The sequence below is a fragment of the Podarcis melisellensis genome (genome assembly GCF_964234715.1).
Source record: "Podarcis melisellensis genome assembly, chromosome: 1".
Lineage (NCBI taxonomy): Eukaryota > Metazoa > Chordata > Lepidosauria > Squamata > Lacertidae > Podarcis > Podarcis melisellensis.
The window spans coordinates 112755035-112780011 of NC_138528.1; the positions used below are offsets into that span (position 1 = coordinate 112755035).

General features: G+C 40.0%; 1 protein-coding gene across 43 annotated transcripts in view; it reads left to right on the forward strand.

Annotated features, from left to right (window-relative positions):
- The window catches only part of TTN (titin), a 284957-nt gene that overhangs the window by 125405 nt on the left and 134575 nt on the right, over nucleotides 1-24977 (forward strand). For 25 of the 43 annotated variants that reach the window (XM_081902051.1, XM_081902060.1, XM_081902074.1 and 22 more), the window contains 38 exons: nucleotides 596-679; nucleotides 1001-1081; nucleotides 1426-1497; nucleotides 1715-1786; nucleotides 2431-2514; nucleotides 3453-3557; nucleotides 4594-4752; nucleotides 6804-6857; nucleotides 7294-7377; nucleotides 7759-7824; nucleotides 8154-8234; nucleotides 8671-8754; nucleotides 9567-9650; nucleotides 9968-10042; nucleotides 11436-11519; nucleotides 11697-12014; nucleotides 13287-13373; nucleotides 13553-13630; nucleotides 13951-14028; nucleotides 14483-14566; nucleotides 14828-14911; nucleotides 15091-15171; nucleotides 16734-16817; nucleotides 17209-17283; nucleotides 17445-17519; nucleotides 17758-17832; nucleotides 18160-18243; nucleotides 18729-19067; nucleotides 19388-19471; nucleotides 20300-20377; nucleotides 20595-20678; nucleotides 20838-20921; nucleotides 21417-21500; nucleotides 22133-22216; nucleotides 22358-22438; nucleotides 22886-22972; nucleotides 23163-23243; nucleotides 24209-24301. In XM_081902051.1, the coding sequence (XP_081758177.1) occupies nucleotides 596-679; nucleotides 1001-1081; nucleotides 1426-1497; nucleotides 1715-1786; nucleotides 2431-2514; nucleotides 3453-3557; nucleotides 4594-4752; nucleotides 6804-6857; nucleotides 7294-7377; nucleotides 7759-7824; nucleotides 8154-8234; nucleotides 8671-8754; nucleotides 9567-9650; nucleotides 9968-10042; nucleotides 11436-11519; nucleotides 11697-12014; nucleotides 13287-13373; nucleotides 13553-13630; nucleotides 13951-14028; nucleotides 14483-14566; nucleotides 14828-14911; nucleotides 15091-15171; nucleotides 16734-16817; nucleotides 17209-17283; nucleotides 17445-17519; nucleotides 17758-17832; nucleotides 18160-18243; nucleotides 18729-19067; nucleotides 19388-19471; nucleotides 20300-20377; nucleotides 20595-20678; nucleotides 20838-20921; nucleotides 21417-21500; nucleotides 22133-22216; nucleotides 22358-22438; nucleotides 22886-22972; nucleotides 23163-23243; nucleotides 24209-24301 (3651 nt within the window). The remainder of the gene's footprint in view (nucleotides 1-595; nucleotides 680-1000; nucleotides 1082-1425; nucleotides 1498-1714; nucleotides 1787-2430; nucleotides 2515-3452; nucleotides 3558-4593; nucleotides 4753-6803; nucleotides 6858-7293; nucleotides 7378-7758; nucleotides 7825-8153; nucleotides 8235-8670; nucleotides 8755-9566; nucleotides 9651-9967; nucleotides 10043-11435; nucleotides 11520-11696; nucleotides 12015-13286; nucleotides 13374-13552; nucleotides 13631-13950; nucleotides 14029-14482; nucleotides 14567-14827; nucleotides 14912-15090; nucleotides 15172-16733; nucleotides 16818-17208; nucleotides 17284-17444; nucleotides 17520-17757; nucleotides 17833-18159; nucleotides 18244-18728; nucleotides 19068-19387; nucleotides 19472-20299; nucleotides 20378-20594; nucleotides 20679-20837; nucleotides 20922-21416; nucleotides 21501-22132; nucleotides 22217-22357; nucleotides 22439-22885; nucleotides 22973-23162; nucleotides 23244-24208; nucleotides 24302-24977) is intronic. The other 18 variants (XM_081902066.1, XM_081902067.1, XM_081902069.1 and 15 more) reach the window with 16 other exon arrangements.

Consider the following 24977-nt stretch of genomic DNA (forward strand, 5'->3'; position numbering starts at 1 on the left):
GCGTATAGAAGGCACTCATACAGACACACAATTATGGAGATCAAAATGGGATGTATGCCCAGTGCGGCTTTTTTCATGACAGATTACCCTTTCCTATTAACTGATTTGGGACACGGGTGGCGCTGTGGTCTAAACCACTGAGCCTAGGGCTTGCCGATCAGAAGGTCGGCGGTTTGAATCCCTGCAACGGGGTGAGCTCCTGTTGCTCGGTCCCTGCTCCTCCCCACCTAGCAGTTCAAAAGCACGTCAAAGTGCAAGTAGATAAATAGGTACCACTCCGGTGGGAAGGTAAATGGCATTTCCGTGCGCTGCTTTGGTTCGCCAGAAGGGCTTAGTCATGCTGGCCACATGACCCGGAAGCTATCTGAGGGCAAACGCCAGCTCCCTCGGCCTACAGAGCGACTTAAGCACGCAACCCCAGAGTCGTCCAGGACTGAACCTAACGGTCAGGGGTACATTTACCTCTTTATTAACAGCTTTTGCTTGATGCCTTGATATGCCATTTATCTTGCTTCTGCTTCTCTGTGCAATCTTGGATGTCGTGCCTCAAATAGGAGTTCCATGTTCTAAAACCTCTCTTTTTTTAATGATCAAGTGCCAGAGGTGCCTAAGAAACCTACGCCAGAAGAAAGAAAGCCTGCTGCTGTTCCCAAGAAAGAACCAGCACCCCCAGCTAAAGGTACTTTTCTTGAAATGAAAGCCACCCAAAGAACCTTTGTCCCCTGTGCTTTGTCCCCCATATGCAACCCCTGTTCGGAATGAGTTTTACAAATCCAGCGTCTTTCTGTGTTTGGTTACCAAAGCTAATGTGTTGAATATGTGGGTGTTTGGGCTGCTGCCCACAGGGATTCTTAAATGGAGGTTCTTCTGGGTTAGAGCATTCCTTTCCAAAATACCATCTCTTCCTTCTTGTGAAATGTAATCACAAAATGTGAGATGTCGTTGATCAGTTGTTATGTGTCCGGGTGATTCTCAGAATCTGCTTTTGATATCTTTAAAGTGCCTGAAGTACCTAAAAAGCCAGTCCCAGAAGAAAAAGCACCTGTGCCCGTTCCTAAAAAAGTGGAGCCACCTGCTAAAGGTATGAGACCACCACTCATAAGCAGCTCTTTTAATTTGTTGCTTCAAATGACGTGTCGTGAAAAGATCTGAGGTCCCTCAGCAGTGATTGTTTTCGTGTTGTAATCGTCGTCTTCCTATATTTGTTCGTTGCTCAACAGCATCTTCATTAACAAATGATCTTCAGTTAAACACCAGAACACTAAACGGACAGTGTGCAATGTTATAGTAACACATCTAAATTCAGTAAAGTGCCCAGTTCACTTGTAAGTGATCTCACAACTTGATATAGGACCCTGCTCCTCACTTTATAATAGTTAGCAATATTCGATCCCAATATTCATAACTCTGATGTTTTTTTCAAAGTGCCAGAGGTACCCAAGAAAGTAGAAGAAAAGGTTCCTGTTCCAAAAAAGAAAGTGCCTCCGCCACCCAAAGGTACAAGACGCAGATCTTATATATTTGAAAAATATATAAAACTAAATCTTAAGACTCTTTTGTTTCTCTCTTTGCATCGTCCTCTTAATCATATGTATATTCATTTCATATTTGAGTCCTATGCAGCATATGTTTGTGTATAGTTGTTGATAATAGCTGTCATGGTCTCTTAGTCTCTACATATTCTTACATATTCTCATTTTAACATTATTAAAAGTACCTGAGAAAGCGGTCCCTGAAGAAAAAGTGCCACGACTACGCAAAAGGGAAGAAGCTCCTCCAGCTAAAGGTATGCTTTCCTTCAAAACAAACAAACAGAACAGAACAGAACAAAAATACCATTGCAGACAAATGTAGACAAGGATTAAATGTAAGGTATTGGTTGTGTTTAGAATAGATTTATGAAAGATTTAGAAAACGTACTGATTAGAATATTTGTGTGAGATACGGGGAAAATACGGAATAACAGATACAATCTTGCTTAAAATGTTTATAGGAAGTGCAGTGTAAGAGATGGAAGTCAATCAATGAAATTTTATTATTATTTTCATATTGAAATATTTATAGAAGAAATTTGGAAGAAATTCTTCCAACTTTTGTTCTTCTTTTCTCTTTATTTTTTCGTCTTCTTTTTTCTTTTCTTCTTTTTTCTCTTTTGTTCCATTTTTCATGTATATATGCTTATTTGAAGTGTATATGTGTGTATGTATTTGCAGTGTTTTGCTTAGATTTTGTAACATTTATGTTAAATAAAATTAAAATTTAATAAAAAAAACAAAACAAAAAGACCATTGGTCTTTTACATCGGCACCATTATTTAAATGTCCTCTATATCTTTTTAGTCGCTGCCTCTTCTTTGTAGCCGAAATCTGTACTTTTAACATCATTCTTGCCACTTCAAAAAAATTCTAAAACTAAATGGTCTCTTTAAAGTGCCTGAGGTACCTAAGAAAGTCGTACCTGAAGAAAAATTACCTGTTGCTGTTCCCAAAAAGGTGGAAGCTCCCCCAGCCAGAGGTATGCATTTAAGTGGTCAATGGTCTTATTATCTAAAAGAGCTTTTACCTTTCTTTCGTATGCTGACCATCATTTTATGTTTCGTACCATGTCACATTGCTTGCAACTGTTCAACATATTTTCATGGGGCAGGAATGGGGAACCTTAGATCTGGGGGCCAAATACAGCCCTGTGGGCTTCTCTATCTGGTCTTCAAAACGCTCCTCAAGCCACATACCTTCCCAAGGTCACATACCTCATCGGCCATGCTTTGTATCCTCCTTGAGTAAAAGGACGTGGGTGGCGCTGTGGTCTAAGCCACTAAGCCTCTTGGGCTTGCCAGTCAGAAGGTTGGCAGTTCAAATCCCCACGCACGATGGGGTGAGCTCCCATTGCTCTGTCCCAGTTCCTGCCAACCTTCCAGTTTTAAATCACACCAGTGCAAGTAGATAAATAGGTACCTCTGCGGCAGGAAGGTAAATGATGTTTCCATGCACTCTGATTTCTGTCACAGTGTTCTGTTGTGCTAGAAGTGGTTTAGTCATGCTGGCCACATGAAGTATTTTTGCCTGGCTGGGATGGATGCTTAGATGGATGGATAATAAAGTGGGGTTTGTGAGTGTGTGTACAAACTGACCTACTGTCAAATTTGTATTAGTTCCTCTCTGCACATTTGCCTCTGGCCCTGTGCACCAATGATATGTGTGCCCCAGAAGAGAAGGCAGCCCTTAGGCTGAGAAAGCTTCCCCATCCCTGTCAAGAGGGGACGATTTGCTTATGTTTGTTTTGCAGTTCTGTATTAGCTTTACTTTGTATGTTGCCTAGTAAAGAAGAGTATATAGTTTACTTGTCCATTTTGCAGTTGTTAGTTGCACAAGTGTTCAGACAAACCTCCTCAGATATCAGTCAGGAATCTGTATATCCCCATTAAAACTCAATGCGTTTAATGTCTTTTAAAGTGCCTGAGGTGTCTAAGAGAGCTGTTCTAGAAGAGAAAAGATTTGTTTCAGAAGAAAAAGTATCTGTTGCCATTTCTAAAAGAGTGGAAGCTCCACCACCTGAAGGTATATGTGCAAATAATTAGAACTGTGAGGAATTCAACTGTGTTCAGGCGCTTTTTGTTGTCGCTGCTCTTCACTGCTCTTCCCTGTTAACATCTGCCATTACAGTTTTGTGTTTGTGTGTCTCTGGACATTTGTATAACATCTGACACCCAGGCAAGATCCTCAGAGGAAATGTCTTTTCTCAGATCCAATTCCATGGTTATCCAGAATGTCAATAGCATTTACTATTTATCCATTACATTTTATCGCACCCTACTTCCAAGAATCTCAGGGTCCCTCCTTTTTTTTGCTTTTGCAACAACCTAGTGAGATGAGTTAAGCTGAGAGATAGTGATTGATCCAGTCACCCAGTGAGATTCATGGCTGAGCCCCACATTCTAGTCAGACACACCTATATCTTGGTGGCAGAAGTAAATCTTGTGCAAAGTCTTACAGAAGCCCTTGTGCAAGTGGAGGAGCTCCTATGGATCTGGGGTAGATTTCGTCATTCAACGTTCTTCCATTAAGTCAGAAGCAGTCCAACTATGCTTGGGAAAGGTTTTCTTCTAAATGAAGATCACCTTTGGATCTAACCCATTATCCTTTCAACTTTCCATACTCTGCAGAAAGAAGTCATGATTTAGGGGCAAGGGTACACAGTGTACACATAGGACAGCTGTGGTGCAACATGGGTTTTCCTACATAAAACTCCACCTGATTTTTCTTGTAAGAATCTGTCCCCTGATGGAGTCATCACATACCACAATGCAGGATTCCATAGATCAAGAGACCTTAGCAAATCATCTAGACCCTTGCAGTAGCTAACTTTGATGTAGATACTTTGCTATTAATTCTCTTATGTACCAGTTGTAATGGGGAAAGGTCTGAGATCCCTAGAATTGCAGTTGATATGAATGTGTGTTTCTGTGTATGAAAATCAGTTCATGTCCTTTGTATATGCCTGTCTGTAGTAACTACACTGACCTGGCAAGGGTGATTATAGGACATCTAACCCCACAGCAAAATTAAAAATAACCCATCTTTAAAATATTAACAGTGGAAGAATGGCCTGAAGAGGTGGAGGAGGAGGAAGAAGTGGAAGAAGAAGAGATTTATGAAAGAGAGGAGGAGATTTCTTATGAAAGGGAGGAGGAAATTTCTTATGAGAGAGAGGAGATCTCTTATGAGAGAGAGGAAGAGATTTCTGAAGTAACAGGTATGCCTCAATTCAACAGCCAGAAGCAAATGTTGGTATAGTATAATATCTGCCATTATATCCTTTGGGCTGAATTGAATGTAATTATTTAATGACCTTTTGAAATTAAGCCAGTCATTTGCTGCTTATGATATGATTTACTTTGTTCAGAACCCAAACAAAGGTTTAAAAGAATAAATTTAAAAGTACATACACTTTTGCTTTTCTTATTTTTTCCATCATTCTTATTTTCACATGAAAATACAGAAACGAACCCAAGTGTTCTTTTCTCAAATTTACAAATATAGGCAGAGCACTGCAAGCCAATTTGTATAAGAATAAAAGATTCCTACATTCCTACACAGATGACACATTATTTAGGGTGGCTCAACTTTCAGAGCCTCATTACTCTCCCAAGAAAGCAGAAACCACCAGAAACAGACAGAAAAAGAGCTACTTGCGTGTCGAGGTCCCCAGGTCTACCCCAATAACTCACACATCACACAGAATTTTTGTTTAAGGTTTTTGGCATAATTTTGGCCACAACTTTATTAAAATACAAATTTGTGAGTGGTTGCTTAGGCATTGGTTGCGACTATCTGCCCCCACCATGGGGGACAGACTGACATTCTGCACGATGCGAAAGTCAGAATGGGGGTTACGCGGAGCAGGGAACCTGCCCTCACCCCAAATGCAACCAGGCATTGGTTGCGACTATCTGCCCCCACCATGGGGGACAGACTGACATTCCGCACGATGTGAAAGTCAGAATGGGGGAATACACTTGGGGGTTACGCGGAGCAGGGAACCTGCCCTCACCCCAAATGCAACCAGGAGCTCATTGCTATGGCCCGAGCCCCCTTGACAGAGTGGACAAGCAATAGTTAGCCCCCAATTCCTTTAACGGAATCCCTTGCAGCAGCAGCATTAGAGGGGCAGGCACAGCCAATCCATGCCCCTCAACCAACCAAACCATAAACCAATGCCTAACCGCAACCTTACAAGTTGTGACGATTTGCTACGCAGTAGGCAAAAACCAAATGGCCCCAGCCAATCAGCCAGATGGACAAAATTCCTACCAGGCCCCCGCTCCAAAGCAGACGACCCCATGACAGGCATAGCAAGGTCAAAGCGAACAACCCTATTCTAGGGAGGGAGGGACGGGCAATCCGCTGCACAGGCGAAAAGAGGAAGACCTAGCCTCGTGCAAGGAGTTTTAGCATTTCTGGCTGTCAATCAATAAATGGCAACATTAATTTCTTCCCAACAACAAGGGAAGCCCCAATCGCATCAGTGGCCAACGATCAGTTAGCCCGCCCCCAACTTTGGAGTGTCCTGGTGGCCCCCACCGCAACACGTGCTCTCCATGAAGGAGAACACGCTATATTTGAAAGAGAGAGTATTTATTCATTCATTCATTCATTCATATGATTTATTCCTTGCTTATCATTATAAAATAATTCCAAATATTAGTCACCTTCATATCAGCCATGTAGAGCTAAACAAAACAAAAGTACATGAAATCTAACTAACCTAAAGCCATTGCTCCAAGGGCTATGGAATTAAAGGATGTGATCTAATACCCCATTTCTTAAGGCTCCCCCTAATTATTACAAGAACCATTGAGATAGGCCCTTTCATGGATGTGACCTTTTCAAGGAAGTTGAGATATGTCATCTCTCGCTGAAGTCACTGTGGATGTTTACATTGACTTCAATGGGAACTGGGAAGTAATCTACTCACTTTTTCCCATGAAATGGTCAGAAGAGAGAGTATGGCCTCTGTTGAAAGGAAAGCAGGGATGGAGAACCTGTGGCCCTCCAGAGCTTGCTGGACTCCCAATGACCCCAGCTAGCATGGCCAATGGTCAGGAATTATGGGAGTTGTAGTCCAGCAATATCAGGAGGTCTGTCCCTGGAGTAAACCTACCTGCACATGTACTAGGAGTAACATGAGATGAAAGTAAATATATGTGTGTTTGTAAGAGCTGTCACTTTCTTGTTTTGTTAATTGTATCAACATGTGCTTGTCAACTATTCAACTATACCTTCTTAATATCTTTACATTAACAGAAGAGGCCTACTACGCTGAGGAGACAGTGCATGAAGAAGTCCCACCAGTTAAAGGTATACCAGCAACTCTTTGGTATTAAAGTATCAACTCTTCAATATAGATGTTTGACAGCTGTCTGTCCCATGCTTGTTACTATTGTATTTGTGCTTGTTTTTTTGTTGTTGTAGTGCTCAAAGTATTACAAACTATCTTTTTTGACTGGCAAGGACCTGTTTGCAAATTCCTGTGCCTTTCTCAATTTTAAAAACCCTAATTGCCAGCAATGGTCCATTTTGCTTTCATGTAACACCTTGTGTATCTTTATTCGGCTGTGCAGAGATGAGTATGTCTTAGAGTGTGTTTCTTTGTGTGTATATATAAAACAGAATTAGCCTCTGAACATTTCAACTGAATTTTGCATTGAAATATGGGTTCATCTCCTCATTTTTCTATACTGTTTGAATAACATGCACAGCGAACATAACTGATACTTAAATATTCTTCCTGAAGTGCCTGAGGTTCGGAAGAAACCTGAACCAGAAAAGAAAGTACCAGTTGCTGTTCCCAAGAAAGTGGAAGCTCCCCCCACTAGAGGTATATATATAGACTGCTTTTTTCACTTAGGCAAAATTAGGGTTGCCATACGTCTGGATTTTCTCGGACATTACTGGGATTTCAAAGGCTCAACAACTTTGGGGTTTGTCTAAAAAAGCTCAACAACTTTCGGGGTGCCCTGGTTTTTACTTTTTGAAATATGGCAACCTAGGCAAAATGCTTCTTTTTTTTTGTCGTCTGTCATCTAAACTATTTGAGTTGATATTAATCTCTTTTGCATTAAGTGTGAGCAATTGCTTGTCTCTAAGCAATCTGCCTGTGGATTTACTCAGTGAAATGTATGTGTTGTAAGTTCTTAATGTGTTTTCCTATTGATGTTCAAATCACTCCAACATTATAAAATTTTGTAATATTTTTAAGTGGCCAAGAAAGCTCCTCCTGAGGAACGGGCACCACCTAAAGCAAAAGAACCTCCAGCACCCAAAGGTAACACACACGCAAAATCATGTCAGTAATGTGTTTTGTCTAGATAGCGTCATGTATATATTTTGTTGGTCCATTTCACATAAGAATTATATGGGTTTCGTGCACATTAATATCTTGAGGGACTGTCGCCATGTATTGGCTCCTCTTTCAATCTTCTGCCAGTAATGTTGTCAGTTCCTCGGTCTCTTTTACTGTCTCATTCATGTTTTATATATGGTAAATAATAAATGAGTATTTTTAAACGGAACTGAATTATATTCAAAATATATTCCTGTCATTCTGAGGTGGAACCACATGCAATATTCCTACCTTTGTTTGTTGTCTTTAAGTGACCGAAGTACACAAGAAAAAGGTTGTCACTGAAGAAAAAGTAACAGTCACTAAGAAGGAGGAGGCTCCACCAAAAAGAGGTATATAAAGTTTTAAATTCTGTGGAATTTATATATGTGTATCTTAAGATTTCTTGGGAACTAAAGAACTGCACAGCAAATGCGAGAAACCCAGGGGACTCAGTCATCAAATATCTCCCTCCATGACACAGAACAAACCACTTTTGAAACCAAATGAGCTTTCAAAGGCTATTTGTGATATAGAATAGGAGAGGAATATAGCAGGGGGAGAAAGAATGTAATGTTCAAACAAAAAAAGTTGTTTTTAGCGTGCCTGTTTCTTTCTTTGCATCCCTTCTTTGCCCTAGTGATCTAATTATGTTAAATAGTGTGCGTTCCTTTTCTTGTTTTGTGTACAATGTCAAGATCTTGGTACTTTGAATCGTTTTGTAACCTGGTTTATATTTGTCACATGTACATGATTTAAGTCACCTGAAAATTAATAATATCTTTCAAGTGCCAGCTGTGCCAAAGAAAGCTGTGCCGGAGGAGAAAGTCCCCGTTCCGGTTCCCAAGAAAGCAGTAGCTCCACCAGCTAAAGGTACACCTGCTTTCTCTGACTCTACAAGAGGGCTTTTGAATAGGTCAGAAACAGGCGCCCGCTGGAGTTGTGAACCAGCTGCTTCTGATAAGGAAAAAGTAAACTTGACTAAATTTCACAGAAATGTTCTGCTCTGTGTCAAAACAAATGCAGAATAAACTGGGACACTTGAAATGCTGGTGTTAATGAATTCCTGTAGGCACTTTGCCTGCACAACTTCTAGCAGCTGGCCTTTGCTGATCTGCAGCAGTGCATTGTGTTGACTGTGTAGTTTGTAAGGTCTTTTGCAATATTATTTTTATGTGGGTAAAACTGCCATGTGCTTTAGACCTCTTATGGCATTCTTGCTTTGTGAGACATTTCTCTGTCCCTGTTAAAAGCTGTCCTGAATCATAATGTCCTTCTTGAAAGTTTTCTGCAGTGTACACTCTTTTGGACCTTAATTTTTTTAAAAAGAAAGAAAATAAATGATTTCATAAATATTATTTCTGTTTTAAAATCTGCAGTGAATATTTTACATTATGATGCCTTTGGATAAGAAATAACTATTTCTGTTCTTGAAAAAGACCAAATCCCATAAACCAAAAGCAGGCCGGTTAATTATCTAAGTGTATTGTCAAGTTTTTGCTAAATGTATGTCTGCTTAATATTATGTTGTCATGTTGGTCTCCTGTATTAGAAAATCTTGAGATATCAAATGTCTATGAAGTTTTCTTTGTCTGTAATCCTCTTACAAGACCACCAACAGCAACACTTCAGAGAGAGGGTTTTAAATTCACCACGTGGTTTTCTTACATTTCCTATCTTTCAAGTGCCAGAAGTTCCAAAGACAGTTGTCTCAGAAGAAAAAATATCTATTGCTGTCCCCAAAAGGAAAGCAGCCCCTCCAGAAAAAGGTATACAAGCTTTGAAGTAAACTAAATCAAAGTACAAGTGGTTAATGTGCTAACAACCTACCTATTAATTCCTATATCCAACCCTAAGCAAATTATTTTTTTCTGCTCCAAATACATTTGAGAGGATATTGCTTTGGGCACTCCCCTCCCCCAATTTATTTATTTTATTTTATTTTATTTAAACCTAGAAGGCTTGCCATAAAAGTTACATTTGTTTTGTAACTGCTTAATCATTCTTATCGAAATTCCCGTTGTCTGACTCAAATAGTGTTTCCCATAAGAAATGCTAAAGTTCAATACTCTGTCTTTAATAATAGTTGTGGAAGAGCACTGGGGGTATTCGGAAGAAATGTCTGTTTCTCTTCATACAGAGGAGGAAGTTTCATATACAGGTATGAGCTCAACCAGGGTAGGGGAACAGGAATCCTAACCAATTCACCGTATAGATTAATGGGCAGGGTGAGAACGTAAAATGAACCTACTAGATCAGGCCAATGACCCATCTAGTCCAACATCCTGTTTTCACAGTGTTTCATGAGATGCCTTTGGGAAGCATGTGGCAGAGTTGTCAACTTTTCCCTATTCTTGCGAGGAATCCTATTCGGAATAAGGGAATCACCCTTTAGAAAAGGGAAACGTTGACAGCTATGGCATGTGGGTGTCACCTCAGTTTTCACTTTTATATTAAAATGAAGTGTATCTAAAGGTGTTCTACTGATCCATTAGAGGCTTCCATCAGCCAAACGGTGAGGAAAGTGATTTTTGCCAAATCCCTCTAGTTCTTGCAGCTGCCATGCCTCTGTGCCACAAATGTGCTCTGTGGGAGGTGGCATGGAGGATGCAGAGGGGAAGGCAATTTGGTGTAAACTGATGTTTCCTTCCCTGTTCTGCTGACAGAAGCCTCCACTTTCTCAAAAAAAACAACAACACCTCCCATCGGTAGAGGTACATCTTTGGAAACAACCCAGGCTGTCTTTTTCTTACATTAGCAGAATTATTAGTTCTAGAACTAAACCAGTGTGAATGCTAATTCACTAAAGAAATTCACTGATATAAAACAGTGGTGCAGGATAGTATTTGTGTAAGAATTGCTGAGGGTGTTCAATTTCATTCACGGTGAGGCAAAAAAGAAGCAGTTTGTTGGCCTAAACCACAGATAACAGTGGAATTTTGGTTGTTTGGCTCCCCACACCCTCCAACAGAGTAAACTTCACAGCTTGCAGAAATTATTGGTTTGTTTGTTCATTTTTGGCTTGGATGACTGCTACAGTTGTCCTATCCCATGAAGCTGAAGGCTTAAATCTTCCCACATATTCTCTTCTAGAATGTAGAAATTTCTTCAAAATGTCAGTAACCTAAACAGAGACTTGGCATAATACCCATTTAATGTAACCAGACTTTCAATGACTTCCATCCCTTTGATTTACCAGACATAGCAGCTTGCAATGAAAGTCCCTATGTATTATCTTGAAAAATTACTGTAGATTACTGTCTAGAGTATTTCTAAGTAATAGCACCTGAAGAAATGGGCAGCTTTCCAGTATGTTAGACATATAGACTCCACTGATCCTAACAACAAAATGGTGTATATGCACTACACCAGTAAGAAGACAGATGTATAAAGACTATACCTGCAACTAGGCGTTAGCCACATCTTGTCCAAATGTTTGTTCATTTGTCTGGCAACATAAATGTTTGTTTCTGTCAAATTTCCTACTGCTCTTTATGGCTTTCTGTACCATTACCATCAAAGCTCTGAAACATAAATATACTGTGTCTTTAAAGTTCCCGAAGAACCTGAGAGAATTCCCACAAAACAGAAAATGCCCATATCAATTGCCGCTAAAGTGAAGAAACCTCCAGCTAAAGGTACATTTAATATTGTGCCAATGTGTGCTCTTTGTGTGCCATAAGTATATACTGTCTGCTGCTGTATATCTGAGTGTTCTTGTCCTAGCTTGATTCTTTCATTGCACTGAAATTTGGTTCTTAGTATGCATTAAATAATACGTTAGCTAAGACTCTTGAAAATTCGTATTTTTTAAGTGCCTGAAGTCCGTAAGACCGTTACTCGAAAAGAAGTGGTTCATGTGGAAGTTCCCCAATATGAAGAGGAGGAAGAGGCTCCCCAATATGAAGAGGAAGAAGTCACACAATATGAAGAGGAAGTCACACAATATGAGGAGGAAGTCACACAATATGAGAAGGAAGTCTCTCATTATGAGGAGGAAGTCACCCGATATGAGGAAGAAGTCACACAATATGAGGAGGAAGTACCTCAATATGAAGAGGAGGAAGTTCCTTATTATGAAGAAGTTCCTGAGGAAGAGGAAGAAGTGCCTCCTCCACCTCCTCCAGCTAAAGGTAACATCCCAGTTTACAAGCGCATTACAAAGAAAGAATTTTTTTTTTAATGCTCTTGGTTTGGCTTTGGCTTTTGTTCGCTTGGTTATTTATTTGGTTTTTGCTTTTGGTTCATTTTGCTCTCTTTTGTTATGAGATGTGTGCGGTGCAGCTCATGTTGCAAGTAGAAATAGCTGTAGTTGAATTAGAGAATATCCCAGAAACACTGAGCTTGTCCGCGCTAGGCAGTGTCTTTAGTCCTAGCAAAACTCTCAGGAATATATTTCATTTCCACCCAGGCTTCTCCAAGCTGAATGAAATGTCAATTCAGCAAGCTAGTTGTGTGCCAAAACCCTGTGACACCACAGTTCCCAGGGAGTAAATAACCAGAGAAGACAACAGCATATAGTTTGGGGGTAAAATAGATTACAAATATATATACAGAACATCTGATAGCATTGACCTATGCTCTACTGAATAGTGAGATCAGGAAGAAAATGTCTAGCATCCGATAGTGTCCCCATGTTCTTGCATTGCCAACCAGCCCTCTCCATGTGCCGATCAATATATCTTAACCATAAAGGAGATGGGAAATTTCTCCTCCATGACGTTCCCTTAAATAACTTATTTTTGAATCTTTGCTTTTGAATTACTCTCCCCTCCCAACACCAGAAGGACTGTGGCTTTGTGGTAAAACATCTGCTTTGAATGTAGAAGGTTCTAGTTTCAATCCCTGGCATTCTCAGGTAGGACTAAGAATGCCCCCTGTTTGCCATTATACAGTCATACCTTGGAAGTCGAATGGAATCCATTCCGGAAGTCCGTTCGACTTCCAAAACATTTGGAAACCAAAGTGCGGCTTCTGAAGTTCCTGCAGCCAATTGGAAGCTACAGAAGCCCCACCAGACGTTTGGCTTCCAAAAATAGTTTGCAAACCGGAACAGTCACTTCCGGGTTTGCGGTGTTTGGGAGCCACAACGTCCGAGTACCATGGCGTTCGGGATCCAAGGTACGACTGTAATTGACAGTGAGGAGCTAGATGGACCAATGGTCTGGCTTGATTATAAAAAAACAGCTATGTATGCCCCATTTCACTGTATTCAGGAAGGAGCCCCAACACTCTAAAGAGGACTTTCAGGAGATGCAAGTGGCTGCAAGGGGTAAGAGGGAGCAAGCAACTTTCTTTAAGTTAACTTAGCTTGCGGGGGTCATGTCAAAGCGTTGCAATACAGCTGTGTTCTTATGGTGCGTCTTGGTGCGTCCATTCTTTTAAATACAATCCTATCCTTCAAGTGCCTGAGGTACCAAAGAAGCCCGTCCCTGAGAAAAAGGCTCCTCCTGCGCCTGTCCCCAAGAAGAAGGAAGCTCCTCCAGCAAAAGGTACATCATCTCTTCATTCGGTGTCCTCAAACTCTTGCTTTCAGTTCATTAAGTTTGTTGGCTCAGTGGCGTTAGTAGGCTGGGGATCAACTGTAGACATGCCCTTTGTTGACTCTCTGTTCTAATGTGCTGTGTGAATGGTGTGGTGTCCTCAACAATCTCTTGCCCTATCTTTAAAGTGCCTGAGGTGCCAAAGAAACCCGTCCCGGAAGAAAAGGTTCCGGTTCCTAAACGAAAAGAAGCCCCACCAGCTAAAGGTAAATCAGTGTGAGGCTTGCCCTGTGCAAATAAACTTACCTAATAGGCTACAACTAGGCTGTTGATTGCAATGATGTACTTAGATTTTCCTGTTGTGTTGATGTTGTGTCACGACCCACTCTGGGCACGTTTATGTGGTAAAAATTGCCGTGCAAACTGAAAACAATAACTGTGTTAATAGTCCTTTAATCCTGTTAAATGTAACTTCTTGTTTATTTTCTTCAACAACAAAAAATCTTCTTGTGTTTTGTGTCACTGTTCTCCATCTTCATTTGGAAACCAAATTCTATGCTCAAAGTACTGTCTCTTTCAATTGAAGTGCCTGAAGTACCCAAGAAAGTTGTCCCTGAAGAGAAAGTACCTGTTCCTAAAAAGGTGGAAGCTCCTCCTGCTAAAGGTATCATCCCCTTGTTGACCTGGTCATCCTTTTAAACCAGGGTTTCCCCAAACTTGGGTTTCCAGGTGGGGTTTTTTGGGACTACAATACCCATCATCCCTGGCCACTGGTTCTGCTAGCTAGGGATGATGGGCATTGTAATCCAAAAACAGCTGGTGACTCAAGTTTGGAGAGCCTTGTTGTAAGCAATTGACCTGCTACGTTACATAGCAGGGCTGCAGTTTGTTGTACCTCTCCCTGGGTGGTCAATACCATGAAGGGTGGGCCTGTAAATATAAATATTAAAGAAACATTATATCAGTGAGAAAACCCTGACAGTTTCATTAAGAGCAGATCTGCAAATCCCCTTGCCCTTGTGGTTCAGATGCAGCACATTCTTCTTTTAGTTCTTTTGCTTTGTGGTGTCTCAATACTAGAAGGAGTCAAATCAATCTACAAATTAATCTTTTTAAAGTGCCGGCCGTGCCGAAAAAAGCCGTGCCAGAAGAGAAAGTGCCTGTTGCGGTCCCCAAAAAACCAGAGCCCGCTCCACCTAAAGGTATCTGAAATAATATTTGAAAGATATAAATTATGCATACATCTGTAAGTGCTTTACCCATGGTTTAACAAAGAGATATGTGCAGAATATTTCAACAAGCAATATTAACCATGCAGAATCAACAAGGGTGTGTAGATTTGCATCCACAGACACACCCACCCGAGATATCAGTGGTTTTTGTGTTTTGTCTTCTACTACATCTGTTCTTTCTTTTTTGTGATACAATGGGCATACAAAGTCTGTTTCTTGGTGTCTTTAAAGTGCCTGAGATACCCAAGAAAGCTGTGTCTGAAGCAAAGGTGCCTCTCACTGTGCCCAAAAAACCAGAACCTCCACCAGCTAAAGGTATATCGACCCAATCAAAATCAGTCTTCTTGATCTCATGTGTTTCTTTAATCTTAGATGTGATGCTTGTGTATGTCAAATATAGTTGTTGTCCCTTGCCTGTCAGCTCTTTCTCTTTCTGTCTCTTTCTTTGTCACAACAAACCCATAAATCACATTCTTCAAATTAAATCCTTGAAGTGCCTCACATACCAAAGGAGCCTGTCCCAGAAGAAGCACCTGTTTATATACCTGAAGAAGAGGAAGCTATACCTGAAAAAGGTACATTCAGCTCATCATTATCCTTATCAAAGACCTCTTTTAAAAATAAGAACAATAATATGATCTGTGTTGTTTGCTTTATGTTCTCTAAAAGCCATGCAATTTGATCTTATGCATGTTTACTCAGGAATAAATTCTGCTAGGCTTACCAAATTCTGGGCAAGCAGAGTTTTGCTCATTCAGTGGGACTTCCCTTTCCCCCCCTTTTTCCCATGCACCCCGCAAAATCTGCTCAAATAGTCCCCTGCCTTCCATATGTGAATTTTGAGGGTGCACAGAGTGGCACTGCAGGCGGGAAGAAATAACAGGGAAGTTCCATTGGGTAATCAGTAAAACAGCATTGGAGACAATGAACGATTACTCCTAAGTGAATGGGCATAGGACTGCAGACATACTTTTAATTGCAGCCTAAATACTTCTCTTTCTTGATCTGGTTTCATGCTGCAATTTTCTTTATAACACCTCTGAAAATAATTTTACAAACCTGTTTCTAAAGACATAAATAATAGCACTTGAGTATTTGAAGATAACTGTTTCTATGTAAAGATATTTGCATAGCCATACTCAAGAGGTACGCCATCCAATGTTGGAGAAAAACCATGTGAACTGGTTTTGAAGAAGACATTGGGTTGGTATCTGAGATCAACCAGCCTGCCTGCTGGTTGTTGATAGTTGGGTCAAAAGGTCACTCCCCGAAAAGCATCAAGGGTGATGCTCCCCGCCAGACTGCCTCTCAGTAGGGTGCTATGGCCCATTGGCCTCCATGTGACCTCTGGACAGCAATATCCCTTCCCAAACCCCTTTAACAGGGTAAGGTAAAGGTAAAGGGACCCCTGACCATTAGGTCCAGTCGTGGCCGACTCTGGGGTTGCAGCACTCATCTCGCTTTACTGGCCGAGGGAGCCGGCGTACAGCTTCCGGGTCATGTGGCCTGCATGACTAAGCCACTTCTGGTGAACCAGAGCAGCACACAGAAACACTGTTTATCTTCCCACCAGAGTGGTACCTATTTATCTACTTGCACTTTGATGTGCTTTCGAACTGCTAGGTTGGCAGGAGCAGAGACCGAACAACAGGAGCTCACCCCATCATGGGGATTCGAACCGCCGACCTTCTGATCGGCAAGTCCTAGGCTCTGTGGTTTAACCCACAGTGCCACCCGTGTCTCATTTTAACAGGGTACCCAGTTGTAAAAAGCTCCAGACCCGATTCCTTAACCTTAACCTTAACTCATTATCTGATTTGGTATAACGACACTTCTTTGAACACTGTGGGATTTGCTCCTAAGTAAACATGCATAGGATTGATGTGCATTGTTTCGCAAATTGTTTTTGAAACTCCGCGAAATTTCAAACGTGCTGTGTGATATGGCATGGCTGCTGTTCTGACGGAAATATTCACAAATTCTGTTAAGCAAACCCTAAAGCAGATTCATGAATTGTGGCCTATGCTGTGACCTATGTTTGTGCTCCCCACCCTGCCCCAACCCCAACGTGAGCTATGTTTCTCTTTCCGAAGTGGATTAAAAACAAAATTCTTAATCCGAAAATATGTGTTTAAAGTCCCAGAAGTGCCAAAGAAAGTCGTCCCAGAAAAGAGAGCCCCTGCAGCTGTTCCCAAAAAAGTGGAGCCTCCTCCAGCAAAAGGTACATTGAGTAACAAAGAATTAGTGTATGTTTTCTTCAGTTGTACTAACAACCTGACCTTCCAGAAGAGAAAAGAAACTTCTTGTTTGCCAGTGAATTCAGGGGGATTCAAACTGTGTGCAGGAAATATTTCAAAATGTATATAGTACAACATGTTTGTCCTGTGTCACTTTTGTCTGTTTGCAATGTGTGGAAAACTGCTTCCCGGCAGAATATTGTCTGAATTGCTGAATTGTCTGAAGTTCTTGTTCTGCGAATTTCTTGCTTTTTGTACACATCTTCCTGTTGTTGGTGCTTCTTGGTGTTGTGTTAGCACTGAGGATTTTTTAAAAAACAAAAGAAAAGAAAAGAAAACATATTCTCAAAACACTATCATGCTTTTTTTTTTAAGTGGCTGAGGTTCCTAAACCCGTCCCTGAAGAGAAAGTGCCCGTTCCCAAAAAGGTGCCGTCTCCTCCAGCAAAAGGTATAGCCATATATCAAAACCAGAACGCTTTTGACACTTACTTTAAGTCTAGAAATTATCATTATGTCTCGGAGCATTGAAACACATAGCTAACAATGCTGTGAAGTCTTACATGTTTGTGTGTGCGGTGGCTTTAAATTAAGTCTATGCTGTCTTTAAAGTGCCTGAGGTTCCTAAGCCAGTTCCGGAGGAGAAAGTTCCTGTTGCCAAAAAGGTCCCAGCTCCTCCCAAAAAAGGTATATCCAATCTTTAAAACGGTGTGCAATTTTTATTTTTATTTTTGTCCATACATTGATAACCATTTGTATTAATTAATTAGCTATTAAAGTAGGCTTGCCGTACGTCATACCTGATGTTCACTTTTGGGAATATGGCAAAGTCTGAATAGATAGCTCTTAAACGTTGCAATGTCATATGTGTTTGTCCGCGCTGGCTCGAGACCAAATTCTTAAAACAACTCAATATTCTTTAAAGTGCCTGAAGTTCCCAAACCTGTCCCAGAAGAGAAAGTCCCTGTTCCTAAAAAGGTGGCAGCTCCTCCAGAGAAAGGTATAGCCATAAATCTATACCTATAGATACATAAGATGATAACATTTATCATGGCATTAACCAGTCATTTTTGTTGTTCTTGTCCCATTACGTTTGAATTTCAACCAACTAAACAATGCCATCCTATACACTTCAACTCCGAAGTAAGTCCCATTGGGATCAATAGGACTTACGCCCAGGAAAAGGATGGGTATAGGATTGCATTCTAAATCAGCATAGTGATTTGTGTCATCTTGTATGTCTATGTGTCGCTTGTGATCTTGTAGTTTGACTGACATTGTGCAATATATATAAAAAAGCTAAAGTAGCGGTGTCATGTCTTTAAAGTGCCTGAGGTACCCAAGAAAGTTGTCCCTGAAAAGAAGGTACCAACTGCTCCTCCTAAAAAAGTAGAGGCTCCACCTGCCAAAGGTACATCTCTTCTTATCTGTGTTATAACGTTCTTCTTTCATATTACTAATTATATGTGTGTTTCATCACAGACTGTCAAATATACGTTAGTAAGTTCTTGAATTCATTTTTATTCATGCTTTATGAATTATGTGGTTTTCTTATACTTGGTAAACAATTTAAAAATGCCTACCTAAAACAGCACTGTATTTTTTAACATCTCTGAGGAAAAAATATCTGCTGTTATATCAAAGAAAATTATTCCACCTAAGTTTGTTTTTGTGCATCTCTAAGTATCTTGTAATGAGAATTTATTATTAATCTTTTCTAACATCTTCTAGTCTATTACTATAGGCTACTAGCATTACAGGTATCTCTTTTTTATTTTTAAAAACCCTTCTTGTAATTATTTGATAACTTTGGGTGGTTTTCTTTCTATATTTGCTTTGTATGCTTATGCACCAGCAAGTCTTTGAAATAATGAAAAATTAATGCTATCTTTAAAGTGCCTGTGGTACGTAAGAAACCCATCCCTGAAGAACAGGTCACTGTTGAAAAATACTTCTATGAAGAATATGAGAAATATGAGACCTATGAGAAGACTGAGGAGTTTCTTCAGGTAGAAGAGGGTGAAGAACCTGAAGAATATGAGGAAGCCCCAGAACCTGAAAGATATGAAGAAGCTCCAGAAGAACCTGAAGTCGAGCAATATGAGGAAGCTCCAGAAGAATTTGAACAGTATGAAGAAGCTCCAGAACCGGAGGAACTTGAGTACTATGAAGAGGTTCGGGAGACCAAGGAGATTGAAGAATATGAGGAAGTGTATGAGGTTCCACCAGCAATAGGTATATTAATCATTTACCTGTTGTTTGTTGCTGCCTTGAGATTGAACCTTCTTTTGAATGCCCAAATTTCCCCTCCCCCCAAAAATCCACCCCAGTGTTCCCTGCTTTTGTGCTTACAAGACTCCATTTGAGGGACAGGTTTCCCAGAGTGGGCCAAACCAACTATGCTGTTGTTACTGAAGAGTTCAAAAGCTAATGATGGGTGTATCCTCCTTTAATGATTAGAGACTTCTTCTGTAATTGTGATTACAGTCTTCTGAATTTGGCAATTTGGTTTCTTTGTAAATAACTAAAAGCTCCTTCGTAAAATGTTTTTCAAGTGCCTGAGGTGCCTAAAAGAGCCATTGCTGAAGAAAAAGTAAAAGTTGCTGTACCTAAAAAAGAGGAAGCTCCACCAGCTAAAGGTAGATAAAGTTGCTGAATATGTTCCTTTGTGTACCCTGAAAAATCAGATGCCCTCATGGGTGACTGTTGTCCTTACATTTCAGTTTTCACTAGCATTAAGATTGCAGATAGGACATTAATTTTATTATGTCACTATGGGTTGTATCCATTGTTAGTCGTAGTCATAACAGACCCAATGAAATTAAAGGTCATGACTAACATAGGCCCATTAATTTCACTGTGTCGGCTCTGAGTTGGATACAAATCTGTTAGTTGGACTGTCTAAGGGCATGAGCTATGTATACATCTGGTAGCTTTTCCTCAGTTCTTTTAAGTCAATGCCTGGCCAGCTAGCGAGGAACTCCCCCAGCTTGGGCCTCTGACTGGTCAATGTGAACCTGGCGCTTCACTGGACAGAAAGTTGTACCCATGGCCATGACAACTGGGGGGAATTCCCCATCAGCCGGCAACCATGTGTGTTCAGCTGCCAGGGGAGGAGACCTTCCAGAGTGGCTTTTCAGAGGAAGAATGGGACTTGAGAGAGGGTATAGTTGGATTGTGGTTCCAAACCACCTAAGTTTCATTACATTTAGTGGAACAGTTTCCTATATATGTAAGCAACTAGATAAGAGAAGGCAGATCAGTATACCTAACAAACTGGGATAGATAATTTTTTTCCTTCTCTGTCAAACTTGACATTTAATCAATATTGCCCCTATGCGTCTGTGTCCTTTTTGAAACCCCTTCTGTCATTTTGTGTGGCATTTTAAGCCTGTTTTGTTTATTCTTGCACTTGATTCGTAATTCAAAGAATGGCAAACTCTTAAAAGAAATCCATGTTTTTAAAGTGCCCGCAGCAAAAAAGAAACCAGAAGAAAAAGTACCTCTTGCTGTTCCTAAGAAAGAAGTGACTCCTCCACCTAAAGGTACATTCACTCTTCGCTATCTTGTGCATCTTTCATCTTCTCTCTGTGTATTTTGTATAAATGTGTTGCGCACCTTCAGTGGTATGTTGTGTTTGTTCTGTATGTGTACGTATTCATGGTGTGTCCTTGTGTTTTGCGTTCCCTTCTTTTGTAATTATGTATATAGCATTCATGTAAGATTCATAAATAACTAAACAAAAGTATTGTATCTTTAAAGTGCCTGAGATACCTAAGAAAGCTGTTCCTGAAGAAAAAGTGCCTAAGACTGTTCCCAAAAGGAAAGAGCCTTCACCAACTAAAGGTAGATTCAGTAGTAAGACAGAAAGAATATTGACATTCCTGTGTTCTCGTCTATGGTGTTATCACTAACGCCTCAGAAGAGAACTTTCAGCAATGTGCACATTATTTTAGAAGTGTGTATTTCTCCAAATAAGCTTGAGTACATGCTCTATCTTTAAAGTGCCTGACATTCCCAAGAGAGCCGTCCCTGAAGAACAAGTATCCATCACTACCTATGAAGCAGAAGAACCTCCCACAGTAAAAGGTAGATGAAATTTTGAATAGGCAAGAACAAAAAAAGTATATCTTCGTCAGTGTAGTTGCGTGATCAGTGTGCATAGATCACAGCAGTAAGGCCCTTAGATGTTCCTGACACAAGGGTATCATAAATCCTACGAAATCTGGAGAAAACATTTTCATTTGGCTTACAAAACTCTGTTGACTATGTTGACAACAGCTGTGATTGGAAGATGTCCTAAATAAAGTGACGGTGTTTATTGTATAAAGGAAAAGAGGTATAGCTGACATTAGAAAATGTATTTTATCGGCCAAGCCACTTTATTAAATTTAAATTGCTCATTATCCCCTTCTTTCTTGCGTAGGAAACCATTAAAATGATATTCTGCCCCTGAAGTATTTAAAATGGAAAAATAATTTGTTTAGTTATTCTTTTCTCTGTGTTATGGTTGTCTTGCGTTTAAAGATGTTATAACTATTTTTTTTAAAAAACCCAACTAAGAGAAAACTAATATCTTTAAAGCTCCCGCAGTTCACGAGAAAACATTACGGGAAGAAAAAGTTACTTATATTATCTCCAGAGAAAAGGAAGGTGCTACAGTTGAAGGTACATCAGAGTTTTATTCAATTTGCAAAATAACTAAGCTTGAAAAGCCGGTCAGTCAGTTTAACAATTTAATTGGCACTGAGAATAGTAAGAGGTGTCTGATTTTGTAGACTTTATAATATCAAACAGCTTATCATGCTGTGTTTTGCTTAATCAATATGTCATGATTTAAAATATTATTGTCCACATGTTTTGGCGTGAGGACATATTGCAGTGAGGTAGCAGGTCTTATGGTCCAATGGTAGGATTCTGGCTCCAGTGCTGAATTTCCTTTGCGAAGCTTCCTATCAATCATTTGATCTCGACAGTCTGAAGCAAATGCACTTGGCCAAACATAGACATAAGGGCAGGAATCTGAGTTGTTAGTATGCGGAGCAGAGCCTGTTGTCACTGTGTCAAGAAGAGCATAGTAATTCATAGCCATTCCACTTTTAAAAGCCAAAGGAAACAAAATAGATGTCAGAGAGCAAATCATAAATGAGTTGTGCTTCTTTAGTTCTAGGATTATTCTTTTTTTAACTTTGTTTGTTTTCTTGATCTGCTGGTCTTCACTGTGTGCTGTTTATTTCCCCCCCCAACCTGTCCTTTGTGTGTCCTTTTGAAACGTCTCAAATATACTAATATCTTTAAAGTGCTTGAACTGGAAGAGGAAGCTGTCCCAGAAGAAACGGCTCCCATTGGTGTTCCTATAAAACAGAAAGCTCCGCCCATTAAAGGTACATACACCACCTCTTCCGCTAACTTCCCAAAGTGCGAACTACCATTGTATTATCCAGGCCCTTTGTTGGTCTGTTCCTTTTTGTCTTATGTGTGACATAATTGTATACATACTCAAAAATAAACTAATATCTTTAAAGTGCCTCCGGCGGCAAAGAAAGCTGTGCCAGAGAAGAAGAAACCTACACCTGTACCTAAAGAAGAAGCAACGCCTATCAAAGGTAACACACCTTTAGCTACAACTGCAGTGAAATGAGACATTTCACCATTTTATTTCCCCACCTGCTATTCACTTACATAATTCAGTGTTTTCTGCAATGTAGGCGAATTTCTTGCCAAATTAATTACAAATTATTCCATGCAATTTTAGGGGGAATAATTAAATGGGATAAAATTCAGATCACTTGTACTAGAAATCTGAATAGGAATAGAAATATTGCTTTTCATCTAGAATCACCGCTCTTGCAAAGCAGAGACGAATGCAGAAGGCTCAATTGGTCATAAGGCAATGTTTCATCGCTGTAATTCTATCATGGAAGATACGTGTCAAATTTCTTCCAAGATCTTCGAAATGTGTGTGTGTGTGTCCTGTTGTTTTGTCTGTGGTCTGCAATAACCTCTTATTTTAAAATGCCCACGTTTCTAAAAAAAGACTAATATCTTTAAAGCACCTGAGGTTCGAGAAAAGGCTGTTTCACAAGAAATAATTCCTACTCCATCGGTCTCAAAAGAATTGGAACCTCCGGCAGCTAAAGGTACAACAGCAATTCAGTGAAAGTGATAATGAATTAGCAAATTTCAAGGCATTTAAATGTGCCATAATAGCTCATTGTCATAAATTTTGGGGTGTTGTGTGCCAACGTCAATAACTGTTTATTTAGTTTGTCTGTTTCTATGTGTTTCACAATTTTTTTAATTTCCTGCCACAAACTAATATCTTTAAAGTGCCTGTGATACGAAAGAAAGCCATTTCGGAGGAACAAGTAACAGTTCAAGTATCTAGGAAAGAAGCTACGCACTATGAAGGTACATAATCTAATTAAGTCTTCTAACTTGTCAATGCTTTATGTTACAGAGCCCAAGCCCAGGTTGTCACGTATACTAAAGGTGTTTATGGCCATTTGATCGGCCATTCACACTCCATTCACATTAATGATTGGATAGACTTTAAATAAATTCATTTTCAAATGCAGCAATAGACACACATGGGGGATTGTTTCAAGGTTTAGATATTATTTAGGCTGCCTTTCATGTGTCTCAGATGTAGCCCAATAAAAACCATTCTCATAAAGCATTAAGGGAGAAAAATGAAAACTTGGGTGGAAAAGAAAATAGCATAAGATCCAATTAATGATAGTTCAGTAGCAATGAAAAACTTTTTTCAGAACTTAACTGAAGAGTGGAATAACTAGAAACCAGAAAGGTGGAACACTTAGATTTTAATTAGATTAGACGAACTGGTTTCAGTGGGACCAAACTTTATAACTAGTGAGGCTAACCATAAAAGCATTACTAGTGCTCAGTTTGGGGGATGAGCCTTAACTTGCCCTGGTAGACATGACCCATGAGAGCAGAAAAATAATCAGAGCCCAGGCGGGATAAAAAGGAGTTCCAGCAAAAAATGTTTAGCGACTTATGGAGTGCAGAAGGGGCATATTTCAGAACCTTTCACTCCTCCACCCCCTTTGCTCTTAACAACAGCCACTTTACTTTATATGTGATTGTAGCAAACCTAGATTTAAGCCAATAATTGTGCTGCACTCCTATCTGGTTTCAGCCTGAGCATCTCTAATTAGCAGAGCAAAAGGTTAGAATTAGTTAACCTTGAAGAAGGCCTGCTTCTGTGACTAAATGGAAAGTATAAGTTTATTCCACAATAAATACGGCTGGGCTCTCTGTTTGTTGGTCATTGTCTTTGGTTATGTCTTTTTTGTCCTATGCTTTTTACAAGTATGATTTTGCATGTCTCAAAGAAAACTAATATCTTTAAGATACAGAAACATATGAGGAAATGCTTCTAGAAGAAATGGAAGAACGGTATCCTGCCGCCATTCCTAGGAAACGTGAGGTTGCACCTCCCAAAGGTATATTCTTTCTTCGAGGAAAACGTAAAGCTACCAAAGTCACAAAAGTGACATGTTTTCATTATTTCGCTCTTGTTCAGTTTGATGCTACTATTTGCATTTTGTGGTTTAAAAATTCTTACAAGGGAATTGATTTTATTTAAAGTGTCTGAGGTGCCCAGAAAAGGAGGGGCAGAAGAGAAGATATCCATTGCAAAGCATGAAAAAACAGAATTAGTTTCTGTACATAAAAAAGCAGAACTTACTGAAGTATCTCAGATAACGCAGCCTCAAGCACCAGAAAGGAAGACAGCTGCTCGTAAATCCACAAAACCAGAATCTATTGCTGTATCAAAGCCAGCAGAGCCTGAGCTGCCAAAACAGAAGCCACTTCTTGCCAAACCCAGGAAACCACAACCCGTTGTGGAGCCTGAAGTGCAAGAAGAGGAGATAGATATTGCTGAACCTGAGGAACCCATACCTGTTGCAGTTTATGAGGCAGTCGAACCTCATGTGCCAGAAAAGAAGAAAGTCGTTGCTAAACCTAAAAAACCAGAGCCTGTTGTGATGCTTAAAACAGTAGAGTCAAAACAGGAGATCGCTGTTGCCAAACCCAGAAAACCAGAACCTCTTGTGGAGCTTGAAACAGAAGAGCCTGGGGTGCCAGAAAAGAAGCTAATCATTGCTAAACCTAAAA